This window comes from Octopus sinensis, linkage group LG9 (genome assembly GCF_006345805.1).
Source record: "Octopus sinensis linkage group LG9, ASM634580v1, whole genome shotgun sequence".
Classification (NCBI taxonomy): Eukaryota; Metazoa; Mollusca; class Cephalopoda; order Octopoda; family Octopodidae; genus Octopus; species Octopus sinensis.
Window position 1 is genome coordinate 27848945 of NC_043005.1, and position 13651 is coordinate 27862595.

The 13651-nt window shown below is 36.5% G+C and overlaps 1 protein-coding gene and 1 long non-coding RNA gene across 3 annotated transcripts; one reads left to right on the plus strand and one right to left on the minus strand.

The window, feature by feature from the left end:
- Positions 1-6348: 6348 nt before the first annotated feature.
- On the plus strand, positions 6349-12644 carry LOC115215874. 2 transcript variants are annotated; one of them, XM_036505849.1, is made up of 5 exons: positions 6365-6425; positions 6560-6592; positions 7785-7922; positions 10196-10339; positions 12505-12644. In XM_036505849.1, the coding sequence occupies exons 3-5, from the start codon at positions 7803-7805 to the stop codon at positions 12583-12585; spliced, it is 345 nt and encodes a 114-aa protein (XP_036361742.1). In that variant the 5' UTR covers positions 6365-6425; positions 6560-6592; positions 7785-7802; the 3' UTR covers positions 12586-12644. The 2 variants fall into 2 exon arrangements, with proteins under 2 accessions (XP_036361743.1, XP_036361742.1); XM_036505850.1 differs by lacking the exon at positions 6560-6592 and having other exon boundaries at positions 6349-6425.
- LOC118764806 lies at positions 9666-9999 on the minus strand. The gene is made up of 3 exons (XR_005000614.1): positions 9859-9999; positions 9788-9791; positions 9666-9676 (listed from the first exon to the last, which is right to left on the minus strand). It is a non-coding gene; the product is annotated as an uncharacterized LOC118764806 (long non-coding RNA).
- Positions 12645-13651: the final 1007 nt, after the last annotated feature.

Genomic DNA, 13651 nt, shown 5'->3' on the forward strand with positions numbered 1-13651 from the left:
TAAGCCTAACTTATTCTATCGGTATCTCTTACCAAACCGCTAAGTAATGGGGATGTAAACACACCAGCATCGGTTGTCAAGTGATGGGGGGGGGGGACAAACATATACACACACACACATACACATATGATGAGCTTCTTTCAGTTTCTGTCTACCAAATCCACTCACAAGGCTTTAGTTGGCCCAAGGCTATAGTAGAAGACACTTGCCCAAGGTGCCATGCAGTGGGACTGAACCCAGAACCATGTAGTTGGTAAGCAAGCTACTTACCACACAGCCACTCCTGCACCTGTTAATGTGAACTTTATGACATGAAGTCATTAAGAGACAGCAAAGTTTGATTTACAAAAATCTTTACAGAAGAATAAGATAAAAATCAGGAAACTTGGTATTTAATCTTTATATTGAAAGCATTTTTTCTACATTTTCCATTAAAAAATGAGATTGTTTTTTACAGCTGAATGATTTTTCTTGCTGTTAAGCATTCAGATGTGAAGTAAGAAGAAACTTACTGTCAGCCAGGTAAACTGAGGCATTCACAGTTACTTTCCTTTTCTCTAGAAATGCCACACAATATCTTTTTATGTAGGTGGGTTTGTTAAAAGCCCCAGGACTCAAAGGCCATAGTTTAACCTGCTTTCCATGGCATATAAGTAACTGAGGCTACAACACTCTCCCCTGGGTGGGATGTCAGCCCATTGTAGGGTCAACTTCCTTGCTATTGCTTGAGCCTTTTTACAGCTGAATGGATTGAGCAACATGAAATAAAGTATTTTGCTGAGGGACACAATCCACTGCCCAGTCTGTGTTGATATAAAACCAGTGTTGATATAAAAAGGTGAATATTCCAGCGCCTTAACCTCACAACCCAGTGACTATATTTCTGAGACTGCAGACCCTAAACCTAACCCAAACCCTAACACCTTTCTCCTTGAATCAACTCTGAAATACACTGAAATCCTTTAAAACTAACAAATATTTTCAATGTTTAAAGTACAAATTCAATGGAATACTGCCAAATGTAATGTTAGAAGCTGGAATTTTCACAGGATCACAGATCTATAGTGTCAGCTGTGATTCACCATTTTCTCTAAAGTAAATGATATGGAACATGGATATCTTTTGCTGAAGCTGTTAAAAATAGGATACCTCAATTCTGAAATCAACTGATAACTGGTTGATAACAAGCTGGAATCTTAAGAAAGAATGGGATGTAGAATGTTTATTAAAATTAAGTTTTTACCTAATCATTGTCGTTTGTCTACCGTTCTTGGGGTTGTAAGCAATGAACTTGGTGAGCATTTCCAGCAGCAGATTTCTGATGTGGAAATCAAATATCAAAGGATTTTCACCCAAAATATTTTGGCTGATTGTTATTGGTTCCTTCATAAAGAGAGGTCTCTGTTCCACAAATAATGAAAGTAGAGACTACAGCAAGGTTTTACTTCACAATAACAATTTGTCTCTTAGTTGCGATAACTTAACGTTATCTTTGAGGATGGTTAAACACTGGATGGATAACTCTATGAGTGAAACTCTACTGTTTGCTCTATGCCAAAACAAATGAGAAAAGGTTGCGTTAATATTATTTAATCATAACTAACATAGAACTTGGAGCAAAGAGGTAACATGGTATGTCTACTCAATGGAAGCCAAAAATGGGAAAGGAAAAAGAAGAGTGACTTTGGTTACACAAAATCCGGACATATTAGAGACATTTAACTATCAGATATGAATTCAATAGGAAATGGTAATTCTCATTTCTGTAACAGAAGAAAACTTAAATTTGTTGTCTTGTATAATTAATCTGCTATAATCACTTTTGTCACGGAGAGTAATTAAATAATATGAGGTTTATTATAAGCTATCAAGTGGTATGTTTGGTAAAATCCATGGTATTTTCACCTTTGAAACAAATAGAGACTTCAAATAGAGCATCAAAGAGCATTTCCTTGAAGTGGTTGGGATTTGGTGGCTAGACAGATGTAAAGGAACATTATTTACATTATTTACATTTGATGGATATTTGTCCTCATCTTTGTTGTTAACACAACGTTTCGGCTGATATACCCACCATGTAAAACCTTGTGTTAACAACAAACAAGATGAGGACAAATATCCATCAAATGTAAATAAGGTAAATAATGTACATAATTCCTCATCTCTTAACTATAGAGCTATATTATCTAATTGGTACGGAGCTGACATTAGTCTTCAATGGAGACATATAGAGAAACTCCATCAAAAACTAGCCCACAGGCATATGGTGTAGTGGTTAAGAGCACGGGCCACTAACGCCAAGATTCCGATTTCGATTCCAAGCAGTAACCTGAATAATAATAATACTAATGATAATAACATTGAAAAATACCTTAGGAATGAGAACCCAGGTTCGAAATTTCCCCAAGACACCCGATGAAGGCTGGAGTGCATATCAGCCGAAACGTGCTAACAACAAACAAGATGAGGACAAATATCCGTCAAATGTAAATAATGTACATAATTAATCTCTTAAATTTAGAACTGTAGACATAAAGAAAGTTTACTACATTACTGAGCCTCCAATAATTTTAGGTATCCTGAGAGTCTGTGATAAACTGTCCCTCAAAATGCTCCATACAGGTGATATTTATTACTTATACTGAATAAATTATTGGTATACCTTACAATATTTCTAGCAGTGATGTCTTGTTCCTGTATCACCAACCTTGTCACTTCTGTTACTCCATTCAAGCTAGATATGTGTATTCAGACCAAAGATATATGTGAGAAACCCAATTCATGAAAATGTTGGCCACATAAAGGCAGACTTCTATGGTTTTTTATTATAATTGATTAATATGCCATCAGTATGTCTGTTTTTACTGACATACTAAATTGTTAGCATATCAGGTGAAATGCTTTGCAGCTTTTGTCCATCTATACATTCTGAGTTCAAATTCTGCTGATATCAGCTTGGTCTTTCATCCTTTCAGGGTTAATAAAATTAGTACGAGTTATGCACTGAGGTTGATATAATCAACTTACCCCTTCACCTGAATTTGCTGGTCTTGAGCTAAAATTTGAAACCATTGTTATTATTTTGATTTGGCTCAGGTTTGGTCTTATTCCTGGTAGGATTTGTGTTTAGAACCCTCCTGGTAATCCTTACTATTATTACTCCTTCATAACACAGTGTAGGTAAAAATGCACCAGAGTCTTTAGTCATCAGTCAAATCACAACAAGGACCTCAGACAGATAATACTTTCCTCAAGATGTGCGCTGTGCCCAATAAGGCTGCTTTTTGCAAGACATCAATCTTGCATGGGATTTCCAGTTGCCTTAAGAAATCTTGAATTTTCAATGGGATTGAACCCAACAATCTGATCACCACTGTTATCACTTTTACATTACCCTCACGCTCTCCATACAGTCTTGCCACATTCACTTTCAATTTGGAATAATTGGTGATTTTTTTCAACCTCTTTACTCACAACAATCATGTCATTTGGTATGGCTACATCAATAATCTGACAGTATTTGCCTCTCTTATTCAATATGACACTATCCGGCTGACGGTGTTCGATTACATGATCCATTTGAAAATCATAGTCCCAGAGTATCGTTACCTTTCTATCCTCCTGCATAACTTTACTTGGTACATGGTCATACCAGTTCTCTGTTATTTCATATTGATATTTATGGCATAAGAACCAATGAAGATACACACAGACTTTATTGTGGTGACGTTCATAATCTTTTTGTGCAAGGCTCTCACATCCACTTACCCAGTGGGCCACATTTTCCACACTCTTTCCACAGAGTCTGCATTTCTGGGTGTCAGAAGTTTTATAGATGTTTTACTTCACTGAATTGGTAGCAAGAGCCTGATCTTGTGCAGCAATGATCAGTGGTACACTTCAAATCACTTTGTTCAAGCCATGCCCACGATGCTGTATTAACCTTAACATCTGGTGTACTCCTTTTAAACTGTTCATGTATTCTCATTTCAAGAAGATTTTATTTTCTCTTCTCCTCAGCTCTTTCGTTAAACTCTTCCTTGCTCATCATTTCATCTGCATTATTATTATTATTATTATTATTATTATATTATTATTATTTACTTTTAATCAGCACAATCTTTTGGATTTCTCTGAGGCATGGTTCTCCTGGGATATTATCTAGATATTTCTGACATCCCTTTCTTATCATACCTAGGGCACCCTCAATAACAGGAACAACTCTTGCTTTAAGATGACACATCTTTTATATTTCAATTTCCAGGTCCTTATATTTACTTGATATGTAAAATTCCTTTACAGATATATTTTTTATCAGTGGGAACACTTACATCTATTGGTCTGCAAGTATTTTCTTCTCTGTCTTTAATGACTATGTCTGGTCGATTATTATTATTATTATTTTCCAATGGATTTGTAATGTATTACATTTTCCAACCAGATCTGAACTAGAGACTTAATGCAGGTATATATAAGATGAATATGGCCAGTTGATGTCGACAATTTTTTGAGTCTCATAGATTGTTGGTTCCCCAGGGATTTGGTCAAAATATTTGCTGTTACCTTTTTTGATCATTCACAGGGCACCTACAACAACGGGGATAGTTTTGGTTTTTAATTGCCATGCCCTAGATATCTCACTCTAAAGGTCCTTATATTTCGGCAATTTTTCAATTTCTTTTGCTGAGATATTTCTTTCAGTAGCCACTGTCATGTCAATTAACAGTCATGTTTTTTGTTTTAAGTCTTTGATGACGATGTCTGTTCTGTTATCATTTATTTGCCAGTCTGTATTGCCCATGCAACGGTTTTTCTTGCCACAGTCTTGATATTTCCTTCATGCTTTCCTGTTTGGCTTTTGTTTTACACTTTTTTGCTGCCTTAGTGAGTGGTATGTACTCCTTATCATCATCATCATCATCATCATCATCATCATCATCATCATCATCATCTTAATCAGGGAAGTTAAGTTTTATATGCCTCCTTTCAGACTGAGTGCAGCCTGTGCATTATTATTATTATTATCATTATTAAGAAACTCTCTCCCTCTCTCTCTCTCTCTCTCTCTCTCTCTCTCTCTATATATATATATATATATATATATATATATATAATCAAAATATATTTTAAATTGTATGGTGCCTCAACTTAAGTACCTTATTCATCTGAATCTAAGTTTTTACTGAACTCTTACATATATATATATATATATATATATAGTTGAAATTTACAGAAAAACAAAAGACAAAAACAGATGTATCAGTTTGACACTCAGGAAGGTGAGAAAGTCTTTTGCATTTCGAACCTATGCTCTTCAACAGAAAGGCGCGTAAAGAAATAAACAGAAAGAGAATAAAAAACTTTTGGAGATAGCAGTCAATCATGATGTGTGTGTGTATACATACATACATACATGTGTGTGTGTCTGGGTGTCTAAACAAATTACTTTTTTATTTAATTCAGGGGATGATAGGTTCAAACAAGCTGTGTCCAATCACTTTGAATAAAGTACTCAACGAGATAAGTAAGGATTAATAAACATTTAATCCATAACCATTAGTTTAACAAAATATATTTTGTTTCACCTATGGCTAGCTAAGCTTGAACTTGTCTCCAAGCTGTAATCAGTCAACTTAATTATAGTCGTCTGAATTAGCTTAAATGTTAATGAAGGTAGCAATCCATCTGAACATTTCTGCCCAAGAAGTATTACTATCCTATCCCAGAAAATGATATTTCACTCATCCGCCTCATATCATCAGTATGGCAAAACTGCTGTGTCCTGTACCATATCAGATTTTCAGACGTATAACTAAGCAAAAAGCTAGAGTCTCAATTCAATAGAAACTTGATGACAAGTTAACACAATTCAGTTTTGCTTGTTCTGCAGTAATTAATAGAATTTGAATGCATTAATTAGCTATAGGACCAATTAAAGCTCATACTGATCAGTGTTCCCAGACTATAATAATTTTGAGAAGGAAACAAATAATGGAAATATTTGATGTGTTGAGCATAGTGCAATGGAAATATTCGCATTTTGAAGAAGGAGTTTTTCGCCCACGATGACTTGTTTCAAACTACATTAAAAGATAGTCGTTTTCAGGTTTAGAATGAGTAAATTAAAGCTTTCCTTCAAGGGAAATAACTCATAATAGACCAGATACTTACGGTTCAAGGGATTTAATTCTTATTGCTAAATCGATTAATTGAAGTTGATTTGATATGTAGAAACGATTCGGTGATATCTATAGTACATGCATTGTATGTATGTATGTATGTATGTGTGTATTTCGCCAGACGAAATGCCGCTAAGTATTTCGCCCGGCGCGCTAACGTTTCTGCCAGCTAATTAATAAATCACTCACACAGTATTAAAGGGAGGTAACTAACATAAGCCACTCTCCAATGTTGTGAGGTTCCAGGTTTGTGTTTGTTTAAATTATTTCTGTATTTATTTCTCTGTTTTTGTTTTCCGAAGTAAATTTACGCAAAAGCAGTGAATATTGTTTATTGAACATGGCAGTAGATTTAAAGACATATTTCTAAACATTTCTAGCCATGAATATCTGAAATTAACCAAGTTGTTAATGTAAGCATTTCTTCCAGTTCCTGTAATTTTCTGTTTTTCTTTTGTTCGAATGAATGAAACAAGATTTTTCTTTACATCGACCCAGTATCTCAGATGGAGAATTATTGTTAGACTGTGTGATGTTCATGCCTTTCTCAACGACGATACAAATTAGACATAAATGAAGTAAAGGGATTCCAACGGAGGAACTGAAATAATATCAGACTCAACACTTTCTCTCAAACTTCGATCAGTCTCATAAAATTTCCAATAATTGATATTTATATAAAGTGATTTAAAACTCTTCATAAGCTTTTTACCCATTGACTTCGTGCATTTCGCCTTTTTACCTCCTTACGTACTAAAATACAGAAATAGTAGATCTTCATATATATTTCCACCATATTTACTCGTTTATAAGTCACGCCTCTAATTAAGTGTTAAATATTTATTTGTTTATAAATTTTGTATATTTTATAATAAGCTGCGATCAGGAATAAATTATTTATTCCATGGCATGGAAACCTTCACCTCTAGAGAGTATATTAACCCTAGTTGAGAGTTACCGATATTAAGGAATTACATCATAAATAAATATTGGAGGCTGGTTTTAAGATTCCACCATAGTTTAATTTGCTTAAATGTGTTAATTGAAAGCTATATCAGTTAAGAGAAAGCTATGAATCTGGTCAAGTGTTAAGCTGAGACCAAGTTTTAAACAGAGGTCTTAGGTTTACATGTATTTCCTTTCTACTTGTGTATCTGTTCTTTCTCTAAATATAATCTACCTCGCCTTGAACTTTCTTTTTCTCTCTCTCTTGTGTGTGTGTATATATATATATGAGAGTGTGTGAGTATAACACATGGCTTTAATATTCAAAATATGTTTCATGAAATGTTATATTTGACAATAACATATTTGTTCATTCTTAATATATTATTCTGACAGATGAGAGCATGGATATTTCATTGATGTGATTTTATGTTCTTGGAGGACATATCCTCCCATTAGACTACAGGAGTTCATAACACATCACATAAAGAGCAAAGTTGTTTTCCAATGAAGGAAAGCAAAAATGATGAGATATTCATGCAGAACATCTTAATACATTATTGTGTGGACTCTTGCTGTTCTGGCTGTTTATTCAACTGTACCCCATGAATTTATATCGTATTTAACGACTTGTTGCACATATTTTTTTTCTTCTTACAGAAATCTGTGATTGTTAGAATGGTACAAAAAAACACCGTTGCCTGTTTGTTCTTGATCATCACACTTCTACAACTCATTCTTCAGACTTCTTCAAAAGAATATGTCTTCAGACAGTATAAATTCAGGAAAAAGCGAGATGTATGTATTTAAAATAAACCATTGCCTTTCTAACTTTGGGTGAGCAACAGTAAAATGTAGGGGGAACAGCAGATTATAGGAATGGTGTACATCATAACAAACCAGATACTGTATGGTTTTGCATGTTTGTGAAGCTGGCCAATGAGGAAATAAATACCAGTAATATAACAAGGGTTTTTCAATTTACTGAAGTTCTTGCTTTCTACTAACTTGCTGTGCTGCACTTAAATCTATCAAAGGGTACATATTTTGTCAACCTTGGTAGGACAAAAGGCAAAGATCATCTCAGATTTAAACTTGGGACATAAACAAATCCAAACAGTTTATCTGATTTTCTACTAACAATAAATGAAATCGAAATCAAATTCGATTACTAGAATCCGTGCTAGTGGAGCACTAAGAGTACCATCCGAGCGTGATTGTTGCCAGAGGAACAAGCTGGCCTCCATGCCGATGGCACGTAAAAAGCACCATTCGAGCGTGATCATTACCTGCGTCGCCTTACTGGCACATGAAAAGAACATTCAAGCAAGGTCGTTGCCAGTGCTGTGGGACTAGTTCCTGTGCAGGTTACACATAAAAAGCATCATTTGAGCATGGCCTTCACCAGTACCGTCTGACTGGCCCTCGTGCCTGTGGCATGTAAAAGCACCCACTACACTCTAAAAGTGGTTGGCATTAGGAAGGGCATCCAGCTGTAGAAACTCTGCCAGATCAGATTGGAGTCTGGTGCAGCCATCTGGTTCGCCAGACCTCGGTCAAATCGTCCAACCCATGCTAGCATGGAAAGCGGACATCCTAAAGTCCCAATAGACATCCCTCTCTTTTGCCAAAAACTTCTCACACATCTGCTTTACTGCAAATATTTGATCTGCTCACTCCCTTCCACTCTTAAAACCACACTGTTCCCCTCCTAGTACACTCTCTGTCTGGTTCCTTACCTGAACAACCAGAATTCTCCCATACAGTTTACCAACCACACACAAAAGACTTAGACTCCTAAAATTTCCACACTCACATTTATCCCCTTTTCTCTTGTACAGTGGCACTATACAGGCACTGCACCAGTCCTTTGGTACTCCTCTAGCCATATAACAAACATTCATGGGCATCACAAACCATTCAATCACTGTCACTCCTTTCTTTAGGCATTCCACTGTACACCCATCTGTATCTGGTGCTTTCCAGTTTGCCATCTTCTGCAAGGATTCCCTTACCTCCTCCCTTCCAATTGCACCATAGTTCCATTCCCCAGTAACAGGCATTCTCTTCTCTCCTCCTACAGCCACTATACTTGCCTCCCTAGACAACTCCACATTTATTAAATCACTAAAATACTCTGCCCATCTCCTTTGTAATATCTTCACTTCCTTTCAACAAATTTCTATTTACATCCTTCGCCTTTTCTTCAACCATCTTCCTTACCCTCTGTACCTCTTTCCAAAACATCTTTTCATTTCTTACAAAATGTTCACTCAACTTTTTTCTGAACCTTTCATTTGCCTCCCCTTTCACTACCCTCACCACTCCCTTTACTCTCCTCCTCACTTCTCAGTAGCAATCATAAGCCCCTCTATCCCTCTTCTGCAACCACTCTTCAAAGGTCCTTTTCTTCCTTGCCACCGCTTCCCTTATCTGCTCATTCCACCACTCACTACCTTTCCTCACACCCATTCCAACCACTCTTGTGCCACATGCCTCAGAGGCACATCTCATTACTGCCTCTCTAAAGGCTTCCCACTCCTCCTCCACATCTCCCATCTCTTAACCTGTTCATATTCACCTCTCAGTTCCTCTACATACTCCTGCTCCTTCTCTCTCCTATCCAGTTCACACACCTTCACGACCTCGCTCCTCCTTGTCACTCATCTAGCATTCCATTTTGAGCATACTTTTAACTTACCCTGTACTAAGAAGTGATCTGAAACTCCTCCACCTCTCTTTACATGTACATCCACCAACCTTCCTACCACTCTCTTATCAATTAATACACAATCCATCAAGGCCCTATCCACTACTGTTCCTCCCTCCACCCTCTGAACTTATTCTCCCACTTTTTGAAAAGACTATTCCCCACCACCAACTCCTGCTCCATACACATTTGCAACAACCTCCTTCCACTCTCATTCCAACCAAGAACTCCCCTATTTTCCTCCTACATTTCCTACTTCCTCATTTCCCACTCGTTCATTCAAATCACCCAACACCCCCGCATAGCCACTTTTCCCCACCCTATCAACGCTTTAATGTTGTTTTTGTTGTTGTTTTGTCAGGACAAACACTATCGACATGCTAAAAGTCAGTGTGAGACGTCATCTCATTGCCAGAAGTTGCTTACACGTCCCTTGGATCACACCCGCTGTGTACGACTGTGTATTTCTGAGAAATGTTACAATGAATTGTATGGCCATGATGAAGTGAGTAGTTTTAAGTTTTGCTTTTGTTAAATTTGTACCTTGTGGAATTAATAGCATCATTCATCATCATCATCATCATCACTGAAAAAGTTTGATTGAGAAACTCGCTTCCCAACCATGCTGTTTCGGGGTCAGTCCTACTGTGTGGCACATTGGACATGTGTCTTCTCCTATGGTCCTGGTCAAACCAAAACCTTGTGAGTGGATTTAATAGAAAGAAACTGAAAGAAGCTCATTGTATGTGTGTGTGTGTGTGTGTGTATCCTTGTTTTGATGCCCCATGAAGGTTGTGAGTGAGTGTCATTGTCATTCGTTTCCATCTGCCATGGGGAAATATTAGTTTGCTTGGAAACAGGTGAAGATTGGCAACAGGAAAGGCATCCAGCCATAGAGAATCTGCCTCAGTGAATTCTATCTGACCCATGCAGGCATAGATGACTGGACGTTAGAACAATGATAATGAGAACACTCCCAGCAGTAGATCCCTATCCGTTGTTAGGAAATTGTTCTTTAGCTCCAGACCAATCCTGATGCTGCAGACTTATGATCAAAACATTCAATTCCAGGATTTTATATGAAGATTTAGCTGCTTTTTTTAACAGGTCAAATGATCATATTCAATGGCGTTTGAAAGATTTACTGTATTTGACGGTCTGAAAGGCTCAAGAGTATATTAAACATACTCCAACTTTGGCAGCACATAATCAAGGAACAAAGCGTTTTTAGTGCCTTAAATTGTATAATATGAGCCCAACTTCACATATAGGACCCAGGATATTCTAAATATTCTCTGTTTAATACTCATATGTAAGGAAGTAAGACAGGCTTCTTTCTTTTTACATCATTTTTACCCATAATTACGCAGAGAAGGTTCTATCTCAGCTGATAGGGATCCTTCTTACTGTTCGCTTCTAAACTGTAGAAGTAATTTATAATTTGTCAGACAAACTGAAACAGAGTTATGTCCCTTGCTCTGCTATACACTATAATGGCTGCCGTTTCAATTTATGATATCGAGGTTGGGTCGGTTTGGTACTTCAGGCTCAGCTTTTTAAAAATCGTCGTTACAACGTCTTTTTTCCATATTTGTGTGCGCCAGATGGAATTCGTTGAAACAAAATTTTTTGCGGTTGAATTGCCTGTCCTGTGGCCTCTCCTCACATGTTTCCAAGCCAAATAATACTTTCTCAAAATTGGACATATTTTCATGGAAAACTAAGAAAACAACATATACATACATATGACAGATTTCATTCTCTTATTGCTTACCAAATCCACTCACTAGGCACATCAGATGACACTTGCTGAAGGTGCTAAGCAGTGGAACTGAACCCATGTGGTTTGGAAGTGAAGTTCTTAAGCAGACAGCCATGGCTGCATCCATTTGTGTTTCTTTGGCAGCTTCTAAAAAATATTTAAGTATAATTGCTAGGGCAAGAAAAACGGTAGATTTTCCTTTAAATGACTAGAAGTGGCCAAATGTGAAGGGTTGTGGGTTTGAATGGCTACAATGCTAGGGTCACAGATTTGATTCTAGGATCAGATGACACACTGTATCTTTGAGCAAGATATTTCATGTTGCTCTATTACATTTAGCTGATAATGAGTACCAGTGGCATGTGGAAGTTAACCCTGTAAAGGACTGGTACCCTGTTCAGTGGGGTTATGTATTGTCAGCCTAAACCGTTTGAAAAAAAAAACATAAGCTTTGACCCCCATGTACTTGTAGACTTGAGGAAAAGAAGAGAGAATGACAGTCAGAGAAGAGAAACTGTCTGGACGAAACCCATGTCCAACATTGGAGAACTATTGACATCTCACTTTGTAATTCATGAAATAATGAGATTTTAATCTCTTCAACCTTATTTAACATCCACAATCCTTGCTGGCAGGGATTGAAAACAGTTTGACAGGGGGTCGTGGGTCCAAAGATCACATCATATCCAGCATCTACTTTGGCAATTTTTCTACTCTGCCAAAGGGTTGGGTGCCCTTCCTGAAGTTAACTGCTTTGTAACAAATCTTTAAATTCTTGATTTTAATGAAAACAATTTTGGACAAGTGATATTGCATATATTTATGGATATAAACAGGATTACTGTTTAATTTAGCATTTCTTGAAAGTAATTCTTGTTATAATCTTAATTATTTTCTTTCTGTTCCAGTTGGAAGAAGGTGAAATTGATGTTCGATTGAATTCCTTCAAAGGTTGTTACTTCTTAGATTTACGAAGTAGAGAGATGTGAACATTCCTTTTTAATGATTTCTAGTTTTGTAATAAAGCTGAATCAAGCATTTAAACATTGGTGAGTATGAAGTTGTTATTTTAAGGAGATTTAGGGGTTGGCATTTTTTCTTTTGCTTTGTCAGGGGGAAGGCTGTACCCATGGTTTTTTACACAGCCTATAATATTGACAGGAGCAGGGCTGGAAGACATTGGTCAAACTGAAAACCTGGCTGAAATTCTTGCAACAGAATAGACTTCATTAAAGGCAACCAAAGATGATGTGGTGTTAAATCCAGGAGGACAGAGTTAATGAGGATCAGGGTGTCATCATAAACACATAAAAGCAGAGTTTATGAATTAAGATATTTATTCAATTAAAAGAAAGAAATATTTAAACCATCACAGATATTCAAGGAAAGTTTAGGTCAGTGTTTCTATATTGGGGTCCACATAAGATTTTGGTATTAAAATTTATCTACAATACATTGCTATTTCTATAATACACAAAATATTTTTAATTTTGTCAACAATTCCTAATGTTATAAAAAAAATGCATTAGGGTTTTTTTTTTTATACATCAAATGTTTATTAGGGTCTAATAGAGTAAAATAGGAATAAAAGGGGATCCAAAGATGTTTTGAGGACCCTGATTTAGATATAACAGAGTAAAGAAATCAGGACATGATCATTGAGGCCAGTTCTTTCATGCCTTTAGAATAAATTAAACTTTTTCTTATTTTTCATGGGCTTTGGTTTAAGCATTAGACAGGGGTGGACTGAGCCATCAATCAATTGGGCAAGGCCCGAAGTCCCACAGTCTACATGTTAACTCTGTTGATATCAGTGCTAAGGGACCTGGTAAACAGTTATGCCAGAGAGCCCTTAACCCTGTCGTTACTGTATCTATTTTGAGATACTCTGTTTCTTTCAATTACTTTAAATATAACAAAGAATTTAGTAAATTAACTTAAGTTATCATTCAGCTAGTGTTAGGAACATAAGTTGTGACTAAGATTTGGTGGAAGATTTTAATTCAAAACTTATGAAAACAAGACATTTATACTACAGAGCTAGAGGCAGTTTCA

Bases quoted from the DNA above. Each gene is read 5' to 3' on its own strand.
- LOC115215874 (XM_036505850.1), top strand. From the start codon at position 7,803: ATGGTACAAAAAAACACCGTTGCCTGTTTGTTCTTGATCATCACACTT. The intron at 7,923-10,195 runs GTATGTATTTAA...TTGTTTTGTCAG, and splicing joins AATTCAGGAAAAAGCGAGAT to GACAAACACTATCGACATGC. The intron at 10,340-12,504 runs GTGAGTAGTTTT...TTTCTGTTCCAG, and splicing joins AATTGTATGGCCATGATGAA to TTGGAAGAAGGTGAAATTGA.